The sequence below is a fragment of the Hylobates moloch genome, unplaced genomic scaffold (assembly GCF_009828535.3).
Source record: "Hylobates moloch isolate HMO894 unplaced genomic scaffold, HMol_V3 SCAFFOLD_19, whole genome shotgun sequence".
Taxonomy (NCBI): Eukaryota; Metazoa; Chordata; class Mammalia; order Primates; family Hylobatidae; genus Hylobates; species Hylobates moloch.
The window spans coordinates 13536884-13559747 of record NW_026652294.1 but is presented as its reverse complement, the minus strand read 5'-3'; the positions used below and the strand labels follow the sequence as shown (position 1 = coordinate 13559747).

General features: G+C 45.6%; 1 protein-coding gene and 1 pseudogene across 1 annotated transcript in view; one reads left to right on the top strand and one right to left on the bottom strand.

Annotated features, from left to right (window-relative positions):
• Positions 1–473: 473 nt before the first annotated feature.
• LOC116459369 (GATOR complex protein DEPDC5-like) overlaps positions 474–22864 on the bottom strand; it is a 34350-nt gene continuing 11959 nt past the window's right edge. The window contains exons 6-8 of the mRNA XM_058431891.1: positions 22312–22539; positions 2854–3023; positions 474–897 (exon numbers count right to left, since the gene is read on the bottom strand). Coding sequence (XP_058287874.1) covers positions 889–897; positions 2854–3023; positions 22312–22539 — 407 coding nt within the window. The 3' untranslated portion in view covers positions 474–888. The remainder of the gene's footprint in view (positions 898–2853; positions 3024–22311; positions 22540–22864) is intronic.
• On the top strand, positions 5104–5507 carry LOC116459085 (transcription and mRNA export factor ENY2-like; annotated as a pseudogene).

Here is a 22864-nt window from a genome sequence, read left to right as displayed (position 1 = left end):
CATCAATAACATTTTCTTAGGGAACAGTGGCAGTTTTCTAGATCTTGAGATACTCTTTTTAACCATAAAAATGATGTATGTTAAAAAAAAAAAAAAAAGTCGATCGATGTGGCTCTGGCATACAGATGATTTTTGTGTCAAGTATTATTTCCAAAAAAACACAGTTGGGACATAGCTTGTCTTAAACAAATGATTATGTAAAAAATTAAAGGGTACCACCCTTATCTTTTCTCTCAGGGAAAGTTCATAACAAAAATAACAACAAAAAGCCAAGATCTCTGTCTGACCAAAATAATTCCTAAGGCTTGGTCAAAAACTTTTTTATTTTATGTAGTATTTGTCCCAATAAAATCTGATTTTTAACAAATGTGGACATTGCCTTAAAATAATAATTAGCTTACATACACTGAAGTTTTAAAAGCTTAATAAAATAATGATAAACAGATTAGCAGCTTTCAGTGGGTTTTACATGAACAGATGTGAAAAGCGTACTTTATGGAGACAGTTGCTAAATTCCTCTAAGGAAATGAACACTGTCTTTCCTGCCCAACTGTAACTATATGTGTGTGTCTATGAAAGCTGTGGTCATGCTGTTTTGGGATATGCTTATCTAGTAGGGCCAGCAAGCCTACTGGGTCAGAGAGTTAGTTTTACCTGAAAGAAGTGGTCATGCTGGTATCAGTGAGCTGGGGAAGGGCTGGTGTCCTCTGTGAGCTGAGCAGAATGAGCAGCAGGCTGTCTTTTTTTATTTGGACCTTAAGGATGTTCCCCAGGTGAGAGTCTTTCCAAGGGAGGGGCCCTTGAAGATGCTAATGCCATGTGGAGGCAGACAGAGGCCCGGAAAAATTGCTTTCCCAGGATACCATGTTTTGTGGGACAAAACTTAGCCTATGAGCTCTGGACAAAAAAAAAAAAAAACCTGCTGGCTCATGCTGTACTCATTTCTCTTTGCTTATCTCCTAGCTTTTAGTAAACTCTTTTTGAACTTCCCAGCTGTTCTCTGTTGTATGAAGAGATGGCTGGGCTGGTGTTGAGAGAAGCGAGATTCAGTAGAAGCCACAGAAGAATATTCTTTTTGGCTATATTGGAGAGTGTATAAAAAGGAGTGGCGGACTATAAAGATGGTTAAGGAGCTCTCCTGGAAGATACTGACAACTTGGCTAAGGAGTGAGCACTGCGATGGGGGATGGTCAGGTATGGCTTCTTAGTGTAGGAGCAGTGAATGGCCTGATTAGAGATGCAGGCCAGGATGAACTAGAAGGAGAAAGGACAGTCAGGAAGACCAGTTAAAACAGGGCTTCTCAACCTTGGCACTTGTGACATCTTGGGCTGGTTGTTCTTTGTTGTGGGGGTGCCCTGTGCATTATAGGATGATGAGCAGCTTTGCTGGTCTCTACCCACTAGACGCCAGTAGCACCCACCCTGCCTTCACCCCTTTCTTTTTCTTTCTTTTTTTTTTTGTGACAGATTCACGCTCTGTTGCCCAGGCTGGAGTGCAATGGCGCGATCTCGGCTCAGTGCAACCTCCGCCTCCCAGGTTCAAGTGGTTCTCCTGCCTCAGCCTCCCTGGTAGCTGGGATTATAGGCAGTGCGCCACCACACCTGGCTAATTTTTTGTATTTTTAGTAGAGAAGGGGTTTCTCCATGTTGGTCAGGCTGGTCTCGAACCCCCAACCTTAGGTGATCCTCCCACCTCGGCCTGGGATTACAGGTGTGAGCCACCGCGCCCAGCCTTCTTTTTTTTTTTTCTTTTTTTTTTTAAGATGAAGTCTCACTCTCACCCAGGCTGGAGTGCAGTAGCATGATCTCGGCTCACTACAACCTCCATCTCCCAGGTTCAAGTGATTCTCATGCCTCAGTTTCCCGAGTAGCTGGGACTACAGGCGTGCACCACCATGCCTGGGTAATTTTTGTATTTTCAGTAGAAACAGGGTTTCACCATGTTGGCCAGGCTGGTCTTGAACTCCTGACCTTGAGTGATCTGCCTGCCTCGGCCTCCCAAGGCATGAGCCACCGTGCCCAGCCACCCCTTTCTGTCTTCAGATATTGCCAAATGATCCCGGGTGGCAAAATCGGCCCAGGTAAAGAACCACTGAGTTCAAAGCAGTGATGTTTATTAACAGGGGACTGGCTAACTATGGTGTAAACAAATAACAGAAAACTCTCCAGCCCTTAAAAACAACGAGGCAAAACAAAAACAAACAAAAATCCCAATAACAATAATAATTAAAAAAACCCCAAGGCAGATTTATTTGTACTGACGTGGAACACATAGGTGATAGAAAAAATGCAATGTAAGTAGTATGTATCCAATGCTACCATCTCTGTTGAAAAAAAAAAAAAGTAACATGATTTTGTCCATGCTTAGAACCTCTCTGGAAGTTTACTCAACAAAGCGGAAGTAGATCCCAGGGAATGAGAGTGGGAAACAGACTTACTTTTCACTCTAAACCAGTGATTCTCAACAGGGAACAATACTCCCCCTTCCTAGGGACATGTGGCAATATCTGGAGACATTTTGATTACCACACCTGGGGCTGTGCTACTAGCATTTAGTGGGTAGAGGCTAGGGTTGTTGCTCAATTTCCTAAAAGGTGCAGGACTCCCCCACAGAGAATTATCTGGCCTCAGATGTCAATAGTGCTAAGGCTAAGAAACCCTGATTCTACCCCTTTTGATTGCTTGAAATTTTTACTATGTTTAAATTTTTTAAAAAGGTTACTCCAATAGTCCCGATGAATGGTAATAAAAGCCTGAACTAAAAAATTAAAGTGACATGAATCTCTATCAAGCATCTCCATGCCCCACTGTGAGGTGAGCCAAAGGCCTGACAACATGCATGAAGGTTCTCACCATCTCAAAGAGTACTGCTGCGGTCACTGCCATCCAGTGCAGCTTGATCTCAAAGGCTGCATTCAGAGAAAAGTTGCCATGGTAATAACAGCTGCACCACTCCAGCCGGTCTGTGCGGTTGTTCACGTCAACATCCAGGGTCACAGTCCTCTGCTCTGGGACAGTGGCAGCTATGTCAGCACACAGGAGGGGCCCCAAGAGAGTGAGAAAAGGAGTGGGATGAAGAAGAACAAATAACTAAGTATCCAGATATGAAACTATATACAAGTGCCTAAAAGAAAACTGCAGATTCTAGAAGTTTCCTGGAAATCATCTAGAGATTGGAAAACTTTCTGTAAAAGGCCTCATTATAAATATTTTACATTTTGTGAGACATATGGTTTCTGTTGCAACTACTCAACTCTGCTATTGTAGTGCAAAAGCAGCCACGAACGTTATATAATGAATGTGCCTGGCTGTATTCCAATAAAACTTTATAAAAGCAGACTGAGTTTTAGCGTGGTTAAACTATGCTGTAGGATATCATGTTAGATATGTGTCACTGTACATTTGTCCAAACCTATAGAATATACAACACCAGCCGGGCACAGTGGCTCACACCTGTAATCCCAGCACTTTGGGAGGCCGAAGCGAGCGGATCACCAGGTCAAGAGATCGAGACCATCCTGGCCAACATGGCGAAACTCCATCTCTACCAAAAATACAAAAATTAGCTGGGCATGGTGGCGCACACATGTAGTCTCAACTACTCGGGAGGCTGAGGCAGGAGAATCGCTCGAACCTGGGAGGCAGAGGTTGCAGTGAGCTGAGATCGCGCCATTGCACTCCAGCCTGGCGACAGAGCGAGACTCTGTCTCAAAAAAAAAAAAAATAATACAACACCAAGAGTGAACCCTAAAATGTAAACCATGGATATTCTGGGTGACAATGATGTCAATGTAGGTTTCTGGATTGTACTTTGTAAAAAATGGACTACTCCATCTGGGGATATTGATAGTGGGGGCAGCAGGTTGCGGGGGTGGAGGTCAAAGGATGCATAGTAATTTTCTTTCTTTCTTTTTTAGAGATGGAGTCTCACTCTGTCACCCAGGCTGGAGTGTAGTAGCGTGATCTTGGCTCACTGCAACCTCTGCCTCCCAGGCTCAAGTGATTCTCTTGCCTCAGTCTCCCAAGTAGCTGGGATTACGGGCATGTGCCACCACACCCGGCTAATTTTTGTACTTTTAATAGAGACGGGGTTTTGCCATGTTGGCCAGGTTGGTCTCAAACTCCTGACCTCAGGTGATCCACCTGCCTCAGCCTCTCAAAGTGCTGGGATTACAGGCTTGAGCCACCATGCCCGGCCAGATGTACAGGAACTTTCTATTAGATTCTGCTATGAACTGAAAACTGCTCTAAAAGAAATAGTCAATTATAAACGAACAAATGGCGAGCCAGATTTGGCTGCTTAAGCCATAGTTTACTTCTCCCTAAGTAATCCAAACCCTTCATTTACAGATGAGGAAATGGCAGCCCAGGGAGGGAAGATGCCTTGGTCAAGATCATGGAATCAGAACCTCAGCCAGGCTAAACCCCAGATCTTTTTATTTCAGTGACCTATGAAGAAACACAATGGGCAAACAGTGCAGACCACCAGTGACAAGTCTTGGTTTTCAGGTTTCAACCCAGGAAGACAGTAGTTCTATAATCTTTTCTCAAGAAATGAAATCTTATAATGAAGCTTAACACCCTGTCCTGTCATTGACATGTTGCTCAAGGATGCTGGGCGAGTACCAAGCTTACTCATCCTATCTGGGACTTCTGCTCAGAAATCCTACTCAACTCAAGATAGGATGTTTTAGAGACATGTCAGACAATCAAGTTCTTGACCAGGCTAAGGCCCTAAAATACGCTCAGAAGCAAAGAAAAGGTCAGGCTTCTGTTCTGTCTGGCTGGGCACTGCCAGACCTAGGGTTTCTTGTTGTTTTTTTCCTCCCTGAGGCACAGTCTTAAGAGATCCTGAGAACATGTGCCTCCAGACCTAGGGTTTCTATAAACTATAATCTGCCCCTCATTCTCCCTTACCCCCATGAATTCAACAGTTTTCTTCAGCTGAAGTGGTCAGTTTAGTTCTGGGTTCTGCAGATAGAACCCTTGAGTGGGTTTTTCTCACTGACAAGGATAAACAGCTCGAGTCAGCAACTTTAATGAGCTTCTGTTGTAAGGCAGGAGAGCTCCAGCTAGGTCACTAATGGCATTCAGGCAAACTGAATGACATTCAGGCATTCGGCTGCCAGAGGTACCACTCACCATTCTCTCAAAAGACTAAGTCCAGGGAGTGTGGTTAGCAAGATGAATATGAGAGCAGGGATTAACTAAAAGTTGACAGAAACTGGAGAAAGAGAACGCCTGAAAGAGCTGCTGAGAGCTAAATTAATTGAATGTGGCTGAAAGGATGAGTTGATAAAGATAATGTAAAGATAATGATTTTAAGTGATATGCTCTTTGCTTTTGCATTAAGAGGTAATTAAAGAGAAAGGACTAGAACACGTTACTGTCGATGACTTGGTGGCTGAAATCACTCCAAAAGGCAGAGCCCTACAAAACTCCTTGACAGTTTAAAGGAGCTCCTACAAAAACTAAAAGCATTCCCTGCTCAGCCTGTCAGTCTTTAAGATTGACCTAGATTGTGTTGTTCTGTGGTATTATTTTTGAAAGTAATATCTGCCATAAATTAGAAAATGATTCCCAAAATAAAATTCATTTTTTAGCCAGGCATGGTGGCTCACGCCAGTAATCCCAGCACTTTGGGAGGCCAAGGCGGGCGGATCACCTGAGGTCAGGAGTTCAAGACCAACATGGAGAAACCCCATCTCTAACAAAAATATAAAAAATTAGCCAGGCGTGGTGGTGCATGCCTGTAATCCCAGCTACTCGGGAGGCTGAGGCAGGAGAATCGCTTGAACCTGGGAGGCAAAGGTTGCAGTGAGCCGAGATCGCACCATTGTACTCTAGCCTGGGCAACAAAAGTGAAACTCCGTCTCAAAATAAAATAAAAATTTAAAAAATCTTTTTTTTTGAGACAGAATCTCACTTTGTTGCCCAGGCTGGAGTGCAGTGGCGTGATCTCAGCTCACTGCAACCTGGGCCTCCCCAGGTTCAGGAGATTCTTGTGTCTCAGCCTCCCAAGTAGCTGGGCCTACAGGTGCACGTCACCACGCCCAGCTAATTTTTGTGTTTTAATAGAGTTGGGGTTTCCCCATGTTGGCCAGGCTTGTCTCGAACTCCTGGCCTTAACTGATCTGCCCACCTCGGCCCCTGAAAGTGCTGGGATAATAATGAGCCACGACGCCTGGCCAAAATCCCTTTTTGTATGATGATATATGGTTTTCGGTAGTGTTGTCTACATTGTATTGATTTTTTTCCCCCAAATGTGTTATTTTAATAAATAGCTCATGAATGGAAAAACAAACAAACAAAAACCTAGAACATGCAAATGGGAAAAGTTCTTGATTTGGAGCTGGAAGATCTAAGGTCTGCCATTTAGTAACCACTGTCTCAGAGAGCATTGCTTCACCTCTCCTGGTTTAGTTCCTGAACTACAAACTGAGATGTGCCAGCCCAGCTGCTTCATAGAGACAGGATGAGAATCAGGTGAAGCATGGATGAGAAAGGAGTGTGGACCTCCTCTCTTGCCTTCTCCAGCCACCTAACTTGTAACTCTCCTCTTTTCCTTCTGTTCCTGCTGGTCTTTTCTCCCAATTTAGGCCATGAGTTCACCAATGTTCAATCTGAGGCCTGTCTGTGCCGCCCATGGACACTGCTTGGCTGTCTGTGACATTTAAGGCTAAAGAACTTGGTCATTCCAATGCCAAAAGGCTCATCAAAACTAGATTCTGTCTCTACTTCATGTTCTGGATTCCTGATATTGCCAGAATAATCCTTTACTCAGCCAAAACTAAAAGAAGTTTTGGCCAGGTGCAGTGGCTCACGCCTGTAATCCCAACACTTTGGGAGGCCAAAGCGGGTGGATCATGAGGCCAGAAGATCGAGACCATCCTGGCTAACAAGGTGAAACCCCATCTCTACTAAAAATACAAAAATTAGACGGGCATGGTGGCAGGCACCTGTAGTCCCAGCTACTTGGGAGGCTGAGGCAGGAGAATGGCGTGAACCTGGGAGGTGGAGCTTGCAGTGAGCTGAGATTGCGCCACTGCACTCCAGCCTGGGCAACAGAGCGAGACTCTGTCTAAAAAAAAAAAAAAAAAAAAAGAAGTTTTGCCCTCTGGTCTTGGACACTGTGTGTTTCTTCCCAAGTGAAAAGTCTGTGTCACAAAGACAAGGATACTCAATAAATACCAGCAGTGGCCTCATGCATCTCTTCTCCCATCTGGCATGTTAAGTTCAGAACATACTGGCCTGGGTCAGGAAGTACGCTGCTCAACCAAGTGGTTACAGGCTGAGGATAATACTGGCCCTGTACTTTGGGGTTAGATTTGGCAGTACATGTTTCTAGCAGGATTATGATGTTGATAAAGATATGAGCCTAGCTGAGTTCAGCTTTTGGTAAGTTCATTGAATCATTACGTGAGTTCCATGACCAACAACTTATTCACACATGACCAATAAATATATGCAAGCCCCCAGAGGAGGAATAGGCTGAACATCCTTCACCCAGGTCAGAGCTAGGGGGTTAACAGTAACCTGGGGAAGGGGACAGTGTCAGCAGAGGAGAAAAATGCAACCCCAGGTAGGGGAGTGATACTCTACGTAACAGTCAGAGGTTCCCAGGTACAGAACAAGCAGTCTTGGGAGTGAGTTCCATGTTGAGGGGGGTTTTCAAAGAGAAGCTTGCTCCCCACTTATTAGGAGTGCTGCAGAAAATATTTAAGTGTCAGGGTTTGGACAGAGGTATTCTAAATTCCCTTCTGATCCCAAAATCCAGTGGGCCATCAAGAAAAGGCTGGGGCCGAGCGCAGTGGCTCACACCTGTAATCTTAGCACTTTGGGAGGCCGAGGTGGGAGGATTGCTTGAGCCCAGGAGTTCAAGACCAGCCTGGGCAACAAAGACCCTGTCTCCACAAAATATCAAAAAATTAACCAGGCATGCTGGCACATGCCTGTGTTCCCAGCCACTTGGGAGGCTGAGGCAAGAGGGTTACTTGAACCCAGGAGGCTGAGGTTGCAGCAAGCTAGGATCATGCCACCGCACTCCAGCCTGGGCAACAGAGCAAGACTCTGTGTCAAAAATACAAACAAAGAGCCGGGCGTGGTGGTTCACTACTGTAATCCCAGCACTTTGGGAGGCCAAGGCAGGTGGATCACCTGAGGTCATGAGTTTGAGACCAGCCTGACCAACATGGTGAAAGCATATCTCTACTAAAAATACAAAAAAATTAGCCAGGCGTGGTGGTGCACGCCTGTAATCCTAGCTACTCGGGAGGCTGAGGCAGGGGACTTGCTTGAAACCGGGAAGCGGAGGTTGCAGTGAGCTGAGATCACACCACTGCACTCCAGCCTGGGCAACAAACAAAACAAGACTCCGTCTCCAAAAAAAAAAAAAAAAAAAACCCACAAACAAAACAAAACAAGGAGGCTGAGAAAGACAGGCATGTGAGTGGGCTTAAGGGCTACAGGGCTGCTGCTTCTAGAGTTTCAGATGCTCCTGCTGCTTTCCAGGTGAGCAGCCCAGGGTGACCGCGATGAGAAAGTGGGAGCCCCCATGAGCCAAGCCAGAGAAGGTCATGCGTCAACGTCAGGCATTTCAAAACAGACTTGCAATGCTAACTTCCAACTTAGTATCCTAAGTGTTTAAAAAGGAACATGTCGAAACAAAAAAAGGGACAGGTCACAAATGATACACAGGCCTTCTTCCACCTATAAATCATGTTATTTTTTTTCTGAAGAAAAACCCAAACACTGAAGACAGCTCAATTTAAAGAAAACAGATCTTCCCCACGTAAGTAAATGACACAGTAAAAGACTATATTCTAACCTGAAAAAATGCTGGGAAGAAACCTCTCATATCCTAACACAAAGGGCTGAGAGCTGTTATTGGATAGAATTAGCTGTAATATGGCCATATCAGGTTTAAAAGGAAAAGAAACCCATTTCTTTTGGGAAGATGGATGGGCAAGAGGCTGATGGAATGAAATTCCTTGTAACAAATATGGAAACCACTGGAAAGCTAATAAAAGGATGTTTTCCCAGGAAACATGCACACACACAAAACTCTGCCTAGTTTCAGATTCACTGACCCCCTAAAGCCCACACACAGACCCCAGGAGAAGAAACCTGTTTAATAAACTACCTGCTATGGACATAAATCCTCTCTTCTTCCCGAATCTCCCTATTTTTTGGACATATGACTTTTCTTTTTCTTTTTTTTTTTTTTTTTGAGACGGAGTTTCGCTTTTGTTGCCCAGGCTGGAGTGCAATGGCGCAATCTCGGCACACTGTAACCTCTGCTTCCTGGGTTCAAGCAATTCTCCTGCTTCAGCTCCCGAGCAGCTGGGATTACAGGTGCCCGACACCACACCCGGCTAATTTTTTGTATTTTTAGTAGAGACGGGGATTCACTGTGTTGGCCAGGCTGGTCTCGAAATCCTGACCTTAGGTGATCCATCCACCTCGGCCTACCAAAGTGCTGGGACTACAGGTGTGAGCCAACACGCCCGGCCTATGTCTTACTTTTCTATATACTGCCTCTCTCTCTCTCTTTTTTTTTTGGAGATGGAATCTCACCCTGTCGCCCAGGCTGGAGTGTAATGGCACGATCTCGGTTGCTCACAACCTCCACCTCCCAGGTTCAAGCAATTCTCCTGCTTCAGCCTCCCGAGTAGCTGGGATTACAGGCACACGCCACCACGCCACGCTGATTTTTTGTATCTTTAGTAGAGATCTTCAGTAGAGACAGGGTTTCACCATGTTGGCCAGGCTGGTCTCAAACTCCTGACCTTGTGATCTGCCCACCTCAGCCTCCCAAAGTGCTGGGATTACAGGCATGAGCCACTGTGCCTGGCCTCTGTCTCTCTCTCTCTCTTTTTTTTTTTCTTTGAGATGGAGACATATTTTGTCAGGCTGGAGTGCAGTGGTGCAATCTTGGCTCACTGCAACCTCCGCTTCCCAGGTTCAAGCAATTCTCATGCCTCAGCCTCACGAATAGCTAGGATTACAGGCGCATGCCACCACACCTCACTAATTTTTGTATTTTTAGTAGAGACGAGGTTTCACCATGTTGGCCAGGCTAGTCTCAAACTCCTGACCTCAAGTGATCTGCCTGCCTCAGCCTTCCAAAGTGCTGGGATTACAGCCGTGAGCCACCATGCCTGGCCTATACACTGCTTTTCTTTAAGCACTAAGAATTATCAAAGCTAAACTGAGATGATCTGAATCTCATCTTGAGCTGAAGACCAGAAGTCAGGAGAGGGTTTTACCAGCCTGCAGAAGGAGGCTTTGGAAACGAGGATATTCCTATAGAAACTGTCAACAGAGGGTTTTACCAGCCTGCAGAAGGTGAAGGCTTTGGAAACGAGGATATTCCTATAGAAACTGTCAAGAGAGAGAATCAGCTTATGCCTTAGTCCCAGCACTTTTGGAGGCCAAGTGGGAGGATTGCTTGAGCCGAGGAGTTCATGACCAGCCTGGGCAACACAGAGAGAGACTGTCTCTACAAAACCAACTAAAAAACTAGCCGGGCATGATGGCGTGCACCTGCAATCCCAGCTACTTGGGAGGCTCAGGGGGAATGACTGCTTGAGCCCAGGAGTTTGAGGTTGTGGTGAGCTAGGATCACACCACTGCACTCCGGCCCGGGCAATCAATAGAGCAACAGAGTAAGACCCTGTCTCTCTCTCTCTTTTTTTTTTTTGAGAGGGAGGCTCGCTCTGTCACCCAGGCTGGAGTGCAATGGAGTGATCTCGGCTCACTGCAACCTCCACGTCCAGGTTCAAGCGATTCTCCTGCCTCAGCCTCCTGAGTAGCTGGGGTTACACGTGCCCGCCACCATGCCCAGCTAATTTTTGCATTTTTAGTAGAGACGGGGTTTCACCATGTTGGTCAGGCTGGTCTCGAACTCCTGACCTCATGATCCACCCACCTCAGCCTCCCAAAGTGTTGGGATTACAGGTGTGAGCCACTGTGCCTGGCCAACCCTGTCTCTTTTTTTTTTTTTTTTTTTTTTTGAGATGGAGTCTCGCTCTGTTGCCCAGGCTGGAGTGCAGTGGTGCGATCTCAGCTCACTGCAAGCTCCACCTCCTGGGTTCACGCCATTCTCCTGCCTCAACCTCCTGAGTAGCTGGGACTATAGGCACCCACCACTATGCCCAGCTAATTTTTTGTATTTTTAGTAGAGACAGGGTTTTGCTGTGTTAGCCAGGATGGTCTCAATCTCCTGACCTTGTGATCCGCCTGCCTTGGCCTCCCAAAGTGCTGGGATTACAGGCGTGAGCCACCGCGCCCAGCCCCCTGTCTCTTAAAAAAAAAAAAAAAACAACCGATTTAAAAAGCAGGATTCTGATTAGAGGTTCCATGATGGCCGAATAGGAACAGCTCCAGTCTGCAGCTCCCAGCGTGAGCAATGCAGAAGACAGGTGATTTCTGCATTTCCAACTGAGGAACCGGGTTCATCTCACTGGGGCTTGTCAGACAATAGGTGCAGCCCACGGAGCAGGGTGGGGCATCGCCTCACCTGGGAAGCGCGAGGGGTCAGGGAATTCCCTTTCCTAGCAAAGGGAAGTCATGACAGACGGTACCTGGAAAATTGGGACATTCCCACCCTAATACTGCGCTTTTCCAATGGCCTTAGCAAATGGCACATCAGGAGATTATATCCCGCGCCTGGCTTGGAGGGTCCCACGCCCACAGAGCCTCGCTCATTGCTAGCACAGCAGTCTGAGATCGAACTGCAAGGTGATCCACTGTCAACATTAGACGGATCAACGAGGCAGAAAGTTAACAAGGATATCCAGGAATTGAATTCAGCTCTGCACCAAGCAGACCTAATAGACATCTACAGAACTCTCCACCCCAAATCAACAGAATATACATTCTTCACAGCACCATATCATATTATTCCAAAATTGACCGCATAGTTGGAAGTAAAGCACTCCTCAGCAAATGTAAAAGAACAGAAATTATAACAAACTGTCCCTCAGACCACAGTGCAATCAAATTAGAACTCAGGATTAAGAAACTCACTCAAAACTGCTCAACTACATAGAAACTGAACAACCTGTTCCTGAATGACTACTGGGTACATAACGAAATGAAGGCAGAAATAAAGATGTTCTTTGAAACCAACGAGAACAAAGACACAACATACCAGAATCTCTGGGACACATTTAAAGCAGTGTGTAGAGGGAAATTTATAGCACTAAATGCCCACAGGAGAAAGCAGGAAAGATCTAAAATTGACACCCTAACGTCACAATTAAAAGAACTAGAGAAGCAAGAGCAAACGCATTCAAAAACTAGCAGAAGGCAAGAAATAACTAAGATCAGAGCAGAACTGAAGGAGACAGAGACACAAAAAACCCTTCGAAAAATCAATGAATCCAGGAGCTGGTTTTTTGAAAAGATCAACAAAATTGATAGACCGCTGGCAAGACTAATAAAGAAGAGAGAAGAATCAAATAGACACAATAAAAAATGATAAAGGGGATACCACCACTGATCCCACAGAAATACAAACTACTATCAGAGAATACTACAAATACCCCTACACAAATAAACTAGAAAATCTAGAAGAAATGGATAAATTCCTGGACACATACACCCTCCCAAGACTAAACCAGGAAGAAGTTGAATCCCTGAATAGACAGGTTCTGAAATTGAGGCAATAATTAATAGCCTACCAACCAAAAAAAGTCCAGAACCAGACGGATTCACAGCTGAATTCTACCAGAGATACAAAGAGGAGCTGGTATCATTCCTTCTGAAACTATTCCAAAAAAATAGAAAAAAAGGGAATCCTCCCTAATTCATTTTATGAGGCCAACATCATTGTGATATCAAAGCCTGGCAGAGACACTACAAAAAAAGAGAATTTTAGACCAATATCCCTGATGAACATCGATGCAAAAATCCTCAATAAAATACTGGCAAACCGAATCCAGCAGCACATCAAAAAGCTTATCCACCACAATCAAGTTAGCTTCATCCCTGGGATGCAAGGCTGGTTCCACATACGCAAATCAACAAACGTAATCTATCATATAAACAGAACCAAAGGCAAAAACCACATGATTACCTCAATACATGCAGAAAAGGCCTTCGACAAAATTCAACAGCCCTTCATGCTAAAAACTCTCAATAAACTAGGTATTGATGGGATGTATCTCAAAATAGTAAGAGCTATTTATGACAAACCCACAGTCAATATCATACTGAACGGGCAAAAACTGGAAGCATTCCCTTTGAAAACTGGCACAAGACAGGGACGCCCTCTCTCATCACTCCTATTCAACATAGTGTTGGAAGTTCTGGCCAGGGCAATCAGGCAAGAGAAAGAAATAAAGGGTATTCAATTAGGAAAAGAGGAAGTCAAATTGTCCCTGTTTGCAGATGACACGATTGTATATTTAGAAAACCCCATTGTCTCAGCCCCAAATCTCCTTAAGCTGATAAGCAACTTCAGCAAAGTCTCAGGATACAAAATCAATGTGCAAAAATCACAAGCATTCCTATACACCAATAACAGACAAACAGAGAGCCAAATCATAACTGAACTCCTATTCACAACTGCTTCAAAAAGAATAAAATACCTAGGAATCCAACTTACTAGGGATGTGAAGGACCTCTTCAAGGAGAACTACAAACCACTGCTCAACAAAATAAAAGAGGACACAAACAAATAGAAGAACATTCCATGCTCATGGATAGGAAGAATCAGTATTGTGAAAATGGCCATACTGCCCAAGGTAATTTATAAATTCAATGCCATCCCCATCAAGCTACCAATGACTTTCTTCACAGAATTGGAAAAAACTACTTTAAAGTTCATATGGAACCAAAAAAGAGCCTGCATTGCCAAGACAATCCTAAGCCAAAAGAACAAAGCTGGAGGCATCATGCTACCTGACTTCAAACTATACTACAAGGCTACAGTAACCAAAACAGCATGGTACTGGTACCAAAACAGAGATATAGACCAACGGAACAGAACAGAGCCCTCAGAAATAATACCACACATCTAAAACCATCTGATCTTTGACAAACTTGACAAAAACAAGAAATGGGGAAAGGATTCCATATTTAATAAATGGTGCTGGGAAAACTGGCTAGCCACATGTAGAAAGCTGAAACTGGATCCCTTCCTTACACCTTATACAAAAATTAATTCAAGATGGATTAAAGACTTAAATGTTAGACCTAAAACCTTAAAAACCCTAGAAGAAAACCTAGGCAATACCATTCAGGACATAGGCATGGGCAAGGACTTCATGACTAAAACACCAAAAGCAATGGCAACAAAAGCCAAAATTGACAAATGGGATCTAATTAAACTGAAGAGCTTCTGCACAGCAAAAGAAACTACCATCAGAGTAAACAGGCAACCTACAGAATGGGAGAAAATTTTTACAATCTACCCATCTGACAAAGTGCTAATATCCAGAATCTACAAAGAACTCAAACAAATTTACAAGAAAAAATCAAACAACCCCATCAAAAACTGGGCAAAGGATATGAACAGACATGTCTCAAAAGAAGACATTTATGAAGCCAACAGACACATGAAAAAATGCTCATCATCACTGGCCATCAGAGAAATGCAAATCAAAACCACAATGAGATACCATCTCACACCAGTTAGAATGGTGATCATTAAAAAGTCAGGAAACAACAGGTGCTGGAGAGGATGTGGAGAAATAGGAACACTTTTACACTGTTGGTGGGACTGTAAACTAGTTCAACCATTGTGGAAGACAGTGTGGCGATTCTTCAAGGATCTAGAACTAGAAATACCATTTGACCCAGCCATCCCATTACTGGGTATATACCCAAAGGATTATAAATCATGCTGCTATAAAGGCACATGCACACACATATGTTTATTGTGGCACTATTCACAATAGCAAAGACTTGGAACCAACCCAAATGTCCATCAATGATAGGCTGGATTAAGAAAATGTGGCACATATACACCATGGAATACTATGCAGCCATAAAAAAGGATGAGTTCATGTCCTTTGTAAGGACATGAATGAAGCTAGAAACCATCATTCTGAGCAAACTATAGCAAGGACAGTAAACCAAACACCGCAGATTCTCACTCATAGGTGGGAATTGAACAATGAGAACACTTGGAGACATGGTGGGGAACATCAGACACCGGGGCCTGTCGTGATGTGGAGGGAGGGGGGAGGGATAGCATTCGAAGATATACCTAATGTAAATGACGAGTTAACGGGTGCAGCACACCAACATGGTACATGTATACATACGTAAGAAACCTGCACGTTATGCACATGTACCCTAGAACTTAAAGTATAATAAAAAAAATTTATATTAAAAAACAAACAACCTGTCAAGAGAGCCTCCAAAACTAAAATAATGATGCAAAGGTGACAATACCTGAGGCATTTTCCACAGGCAATAACTCTAACCAAGGAGTAAGTGCAGCAAACAGGCTGAGACTGTGCATGTGCCTACATGACATACGGCGTGTCCATTCACTTGGTGGGGACTAAGCACACGCCTAGGTGAGAGGCAGTTTGTCTGTTCCTGGGCTGGTAGCATTTTCTTTGTTTTTCTTTTATTTGCTTGACCACCAGAGAAGAGTAGCATTTTCAATAGAATAAATGGCAGAACTACTATCTTTCTGACACCTGGACAATTAATTGCTTAGTGTCAGAAGGTTTGTTGACTGCAAATGTTCCAAATTCAATTTTCCCCAATTCTGCCAAACTATATTCATTCATATTTTCCCAGACATTCAACAAATATTTATTGCAGGTGACTATGCATTAAGTACCATTCTAGGTGCTGGGATAGCCAGTGAATTAAACTAAATTCATCACACAGCTTAAGTTTTTGTGGAGGTAGAAAAACACAGGCCGGGCGGGGTGGCTCATGCCTGTAATCCCAAAATTTTGGGAGGCCCAGACAGGTGGATCACTTGAGGTCAGGAGTTTGAGACCAGCCTGGCCAACATAGTGAAATCCCATCTCTACTAAAAATACAAAAATTAGCTGGGCGTAGTGGCAGGTGCCTGTAGTCCCAGGTACTTGGGAGGCTGAGGCAGAACTGCTTGAACTCCAGAGACAGAGGCTGCAGTGAACCCGGGAGATGGAGGTTGCAGTGAGCCAAGATCATGCCACTGCACTCTAGCCTGGGTGACACAACGAGACTATCTCAAAACACACTAATTGTACAAACACACACACAATGCCAGGTGGTGGCAAGAGCAAAGGAGATGAAGAAGTAGGAAAAGGGGCCCCCGAGAGTGTGGTGTGGGGTCAGGGAAGGGCTCACTCACACATGATTTTTTTTTTTTTTTTTTGAGACGGAGTCTTGCTCTGTTGCCCAGGCTGGAGTGCAGTGGCGCGATCTCTGCTCACTGCAAGCTCGGCCTCCCGGGTTCACGCCATTCTCCTGCCTCAGCCTCCCAAGTAGCTGGGACTACAGGCGCCCGCCACCACGCCCGGTTAATTTTTATTTTTTATTTTTAGTAGAGACGGGGTTTCACCATGTTAGCCAGGATGGTCTCGATCTCCTGATCTTGTGATCTGCCTACCTCGGCCTCCCAAAGTGTTGGGATTACAGGCATGAGCCACTGCGCCTGGCCCACACGATTTTTGGACAAGAGACTTGAAGCAAGTGAGGGAGGGAGACCCAAGGGCATCTTGGGGGAACAGTGCCCCAGGCAGAAGGAAAGCACTGGAAGCAGAGACGTACGTGGCGTGTTCACAGACACCAGACACAGATGGAAGCCAGCATGGTGCAGCAGAGTGCACAGGAGGCGGACAGGCAATGAGGCAGAGAATGAGGGGACCACATCCTGGGGGCCTGTGGGCTGCTGAAAACTCTGGCTTTGGTTTCGAGTGAGCTGGGAGCTACAAGAGGATCCTGCCCAGAAGGGGAACATGACCTGACTTCCATTTGAAGAGGTCTTTCTGGCTCCTGTGTGCAAAGCAGTTTATAAGGAGCAGGGGAGGAAGCCAGGAGGCCAGTGCAGAGGTGACAGCAGCAATGCAGACAGGAGATGAAGGTGGCTTGAACCACGATCATAGAGGAGACAGTAAAGAATAGTTAATCCTGAATCAATATTGAAGGTAACTAAAAGGAAAACTGAATTTGCTGACGGGCTGGATGTAGAGCAGGAAAGAAAGACATAAGAAGGCAACTGAGTTTTTCTACCTAAGTGACTAAAATGAGAAGGCAAGACGAAGGTGTTGCAGGGAAACAGCAGGGCTGGCTGGTTCTGAACACTATACATCCAGTCCTCTAAGTGACCATGTCAAGTAGGTAGCTGGAGGGATGAGTCTCAAATTGGAGACATCGTCTGGGATGGAGATAGAAATTTGGGAATGACCAGATCTTGGGGTAATAAAGGCCACTGGAGTGATGAGACACCTTAGGGTATGAGATGAAGGCAGGCTGAGGCCTGTATGCTATAATATTAAAATATTAGGTTGCTGAAGAGAAACCAGCAAAGGAAACTGATTTTAAAACGAAGAAGGAGAGCCAAGGGAGCAGTGCCTCGAGAGCCAAGCAAGGTAAGGGTTTAAAGGAGGAGTCAGAGATCATTTGACAAATGCTGTTGCAGGGCAAGGAGGACCAGGACTGAGGACTGGCCGCCAGGCTAAACAACATGGGCTCCCTGCATTGGGAAGGCTGTTCTAGCGGAGGGAATGGACAGAAACCCGACTTGAGTTTTGCTTTGCCAGCAGGAGAGAGTGTGTGCCTATCACAGATTGACGGGGATGCTTTAGCAGAGAGGGAGAATTCAGGGAGAGGGGATGACTGCCAAAGTGCTACACTGAGTACTGCAAGGGCTGGGGTCTTGTGTGCAGGTGGAGATGCTGCGTCAGGGGGAGGCAGAGGAGAAGGGACAGACACAGCTACTGAGCGAGGGCAGATGGCAGGTGGGAGTTTTCTTCTGACCGCTTCAGTTTTCACAGTGACACAAGATGCTGATGATGAGGGTGGGGAGCAGGGCTCAAAGCTGTGTAATGAGGATTGGCGGCTCAAAGCTATGATTACATAAAGTGAGATGTGAGGTGGGAGAGGGAGAATGATAGCAAGATCAATTGGTTAGAGGTCCTGGTGGGGGTCAAAGAACTGTTGAAGGCAGGACTGGAGGGAGTGCATTGGGAACACCAGCAGGGATGAAATAGAGGGGAAGAAAGGACACACCCAGAGAGCTGTGGTTCTGTAGCAAGGGCCTGGGACCTGAGTGTCCCTAATCACAGGGCATAAGCCACTCCTGGAACTGGGCTATTGTGCAAATCATCCAAAGTCTTGACAGGCTTTGACTTTTGTCTCCTTGGGCTGAAATGCAGTATGCTTGGAGCTCAGGCTTCAGGGCCAGGCAGTCCTGAGAATAATCTCCAGCTCTAGCACTTAGTGGCTGCAGAGACTTGGGCAAATTACTTCATCTCTCTGAGCCTCACAGTTTCCTAAACTCTAAAGCATAAATTGTAGTACCCATCAGGAGAACGATGTAAAGATTAATGAGAAGATTTTCTGCTCTGTACAGGGCCTGACACATCAATTTTCTACAAATCATGGCATTAATGTTGTTATTACCACCGCACCACAGCAGGCAAGACTGAAGCAACCACCACTGGCACCAGTGAAAGCGCAAGAGGTGCCCAGGGGCCAGAGCAGAGCGGAGGACAGTGCTTCCCTCTGACATCTCAGTTCCAGCTCTGACCATTCATTCTACCCCAAAGCTCTGAAAGCACGCCCTTATCACGCATCAACTTGACACCTGCTTAGGGAAGTTACTGATGGGCTTGCTCCTGATTGGAATCCTTCAATTCCCCCTATGACAGCGGTTCTCAACTGGGGGTAATTTTACAACCCTCAGGGGACATTTGGCAATGTCAGGAGACATTTTATCACACTGGGTGGGGCTGGGATGCTGCTCAACATCCTCCAGTGCACAGAATGCTTCCCCACAAGAAAGAATGATCTGGTCCAAAATGTCAGTAGTGCTGAAGTTGAGAAACCCTGCTCTTGGGTTTTGTATGATCTACTGGAGAAGATTCACATTAGAATAATCCCTTTTGTTGAACACTTTCAAGAAAAGGAAGAACAGGCTGCGTGTAATGGCTCCCACCTGTAATCCTAGCACTTTGGGAGGCTGAGGCAGGAAGATTCCTTGCACCCAGGAGTTTGAGAACGGCTTGGGCAACATAGGGACACCCTGTCTCTATTTTTAAAAAGAAAAAGAGGAGAGGGGAGGGGAGAGGAGGGGAGGAGAAGAGAGGAGAGAAGAAGAGAGGAGAAAGAAGAGAAGGAAAAAGAAAAGAAAAAAAAGAGAAAGAACGAACAAATGATAGTTACTTCCCACCTTAAAAAACCAAAATTTAACAGATTTATTTTGCAAAACATTTTGCTAAAATGTGTTATACGCTTGCTGCCATTAGCTGCCCCCAATTTTCTGCTTCTCATCTGGGGTCTTACCAAGAGATCTGTAAACACACTTGCAAGAAATCAGTGAAGTAAATACGCTCTATGTGCTGGTTTGGGGGCCTCTCACTACAAGGAGGTGTCACTTGGATTTGTGGCATTTATTTGAAATTTATTTGAAAGGAAGAAATCTTTTTGCTTTCTTCAGCTCTCACATAAATTGCCTCCATGCATGATCCAATATTTACTTATTGTAATGCATTGTGTCTTTTTCTCAGAAAGTAACCCTGAGGGGAGTGGGAAGTTGACTTTTCAACTCTCTTTGGTATGTATCTGAAAGCACCTAGCTAGCTTTCAGGCTTAGTTCCTTGTTCTGCAGAGATGAAAATTCTTAATTTTTATCTATGAGGAAAAAGTAGACTTTAAAACTTGGCTACTAAAAATAAACTTGATTTCATAAGAAAAATGGTGTAAAGTTGTTTCTTGAGAAGCTTCTCGTATGCAATCTAGTGTTATAAGTGAATGATTAACACTGTACTTATCAAGTTCTTGTGTTTGTTATATTTGTAACAGGTTTTCCCCACTCCACCTTTGTTGCTGGACTATTGGCTTCTGCTTCCCACTGACATCAGGGTACGTACCTGCCCTTTTCTTTGCTATTCTTTTTTTTTTTTGAGATGGAGTCTCACTCCAACACTTTTGAGATGGAGTCGCCCAGGCTGGAGTGCAGTGGTGCCATCTAGGCTCACTGCAACCTCTGCCTCTCAGGTTCAAGCGATTCTCCTGCCTCAGCCTCCTGAGTAGCTGGGATTGCAGGTACCCGCCACCACACCCAGGTAATTTTTGTATTTTAGTAGAGATGGGGTTTCATCATGTTGGCCAGGCTGGTCTCAAACTCCTGCCCTCAAGTGATCCTCCTGCCTCAGCCTCCCAAAGTGCTGGGATTACAGGCATGAGCCACACGCCTGGCCTTATTTGCTATTTCTAATAGGTCCTCCCATGACATAAAATCACAAGGTCGCTGCTTGCTCTCCAAAGGCCTTAGGTCTCAAGCCCTGGTAGTGCTCTAGGTGGTTTAGGTTGCTGGAAGTGAGCACCCCAGGGTAACAGGGGTATATGGCTTCTTTAATCCCCCAAAAAAACCGTCAAGGAAGTAGACAGAAATGCAACGAAGGGAGAAGAGCAAGTCATGACTGCCTAAGGGAAAGGAGGAGGAGCTGCTCAAGGTTCTGCCCTATCCTCCCCACCCCTTCACTTCTCACACACAGCACTAGGCAATGCTGGGGTGAGCCACACCCAGATCCAAGTGAATCTGAGGACCTGAAAACTTTTTTTTTTTGAGAGACAAGTCTGGCTCTGTCGCCCAGCCTAGAGTACAATGGGGTGATCTCAGCTCACTGCAGCCTCCACCTCCCAGGTTTAAGCAATTCTCCTGCCTCAGCCTCCGGAGTAGCTGGGATTACAGGCATCTGCCACCACACCTGGCTAATTTTGGTAGAGACAGGATTTCATCATGTTGCCCAGGCTGGTATAGAACTCTTGACCTCAGGTGATCCACCCACCTCGGCCTCCCAAAGTGCTGGGACTACAGGCATGAGCCACAGTGCCTGGCCCTTTTTCTTCTTCTTTTTTTGAAACGGAGTCTCATTCTGTCGCCCAGGCTGGCATACAGTGGCACGATCTCGGCTCACTGCAGGCTCTGCCTCCTGGGTTCATGCCATTCTCCTGCCTCAGCCTCCCGAGTACCTGGGACTACAGGTGCACACTGCCACGCCCGGCTAATTGTTTGTATTTTTAGTAGAGATGGGGTTTCACCGTGTTAGCCAGGATGGTCTCGAGCTCCTGACCTCGTGATGTGCCTGCCTTGGCCTCCCAAAATGCTGGGATTACAGGCGTGAGCCACCTAATTTTGTATTTTTAATATAGAGAGGGTTTCACTATGTTGGTCAGGCTGGTCTTGAACTCCTGACCTCAAGTGATCTACCCACCTCAGACTCCCAAAGTGCTGGGATTACAGGCGTGGGCCACCATGCCCAGCCTGGATCTAGAAACTTTGATGACGATTAACATCTCTGTTTTACCAGCTAGAAAAGGATTCCAATTAGCTGGGCGTTTACAGGCAAACAAAGCAGAACATGGCATTTCCCTGGAGTTTGGTCTATGTTCTATTTGCTTTCTTCCTTTCAGAGGGCTTTCAGGATCCTCCAACTTGCCCTTAAGATAAATCCCATGGTCTTTGCCCAGAGCAGATATTTTCTAAAGATGTTCACATTTCAACCCATCAGTCAGGTCCTATAGGGTACAGTTCCCCATTTCCTATCAGAGGTCATTGCCTTTCAGTAAGCAGGTGTTCACCCCCATCTTAGAGCTGCAGGAATGGTGGAAACGAGGGAAGTGTTTCAGTTTACATCCTTCAATACAGTAAGCACATTTGGGGAGGAAAGGAAGAGGAGACAGAGAGAGACTTTTGTTCTGCGTGAGTGTCTGGAATGGATGACCTTTTAGGTTCCTTCCTCTTCTGAGATCATAGGATGCTATGGTTGTAGGGAAGGCCTCTGGCAGGAACTAGCTGGTGCAGTGAGCACTATCTCACATCTCCTATATCCTACAGAACTCTCGGGAAAATTGACCACATATTTCTTCTCTCCTATCCGAGCAGGTCTGGCACTATGTTCTGATTTGAGAGGCACTAAATACTGTCTGTTGGTTGGGACAATCATAAAACCACGCAGCAAGTGAAGTCAGCAAGGGAGCCAACAGTGCAGACAGACACAGTGGCCAGTGTGACGGCCTCAGCGACTCTAATCCTGGTTCATGTGGCATCGTTCCCTTGGCTGGCCACTACTTTCCCGCAGCCACCCACTGGCACACCCCAAGACCTTGTCTGGGTTGAGCATGTACCTAAAAGTGCCGCTGCCTGGCTCCGTCCTCCAAAACTTCGGCTAAAGGAGCTGTGCCTACTTGCATAGGAGGCTGGCCGGCTGGGCAGCCAGGGCAGGAGAAAGGCAGGAATCTCAGAGTGCACGAGCTCTTCTGCCACAAAGGCCACCTCAAACCACTTGCGCTGGAAGCTGGCGAAGTCGTCCACTCCTGCTGTGTGCCAGGTGGTGGCGGGTTGCTGCATGGCCACTGGGAAAAGTGGAGGGGAGAGAAGGAGTACTCAACACAAATGCTTATTTTCTTAATGATGCATGCTACAACTTGATAAACCTTAAAAACACGCCAAATAAAAGAAGCCAGACACACAAGGCCACATACTGTATAGTTCCATTTATGTGAAACGTAGCGAACAGGCAATCTTTGAGAAAGAAAGCAGATTACTGGTTGCCAGGGGTGGGAGGAGGAGTTGGAAGGTGACTGCTCAAGGGGATGGGGTTTCATTTCAGGGTGATGAAAACCGTCAGGAACTAGATGGATGTGATAGTTGTACAACACTGTGGATGTACTGAATGCC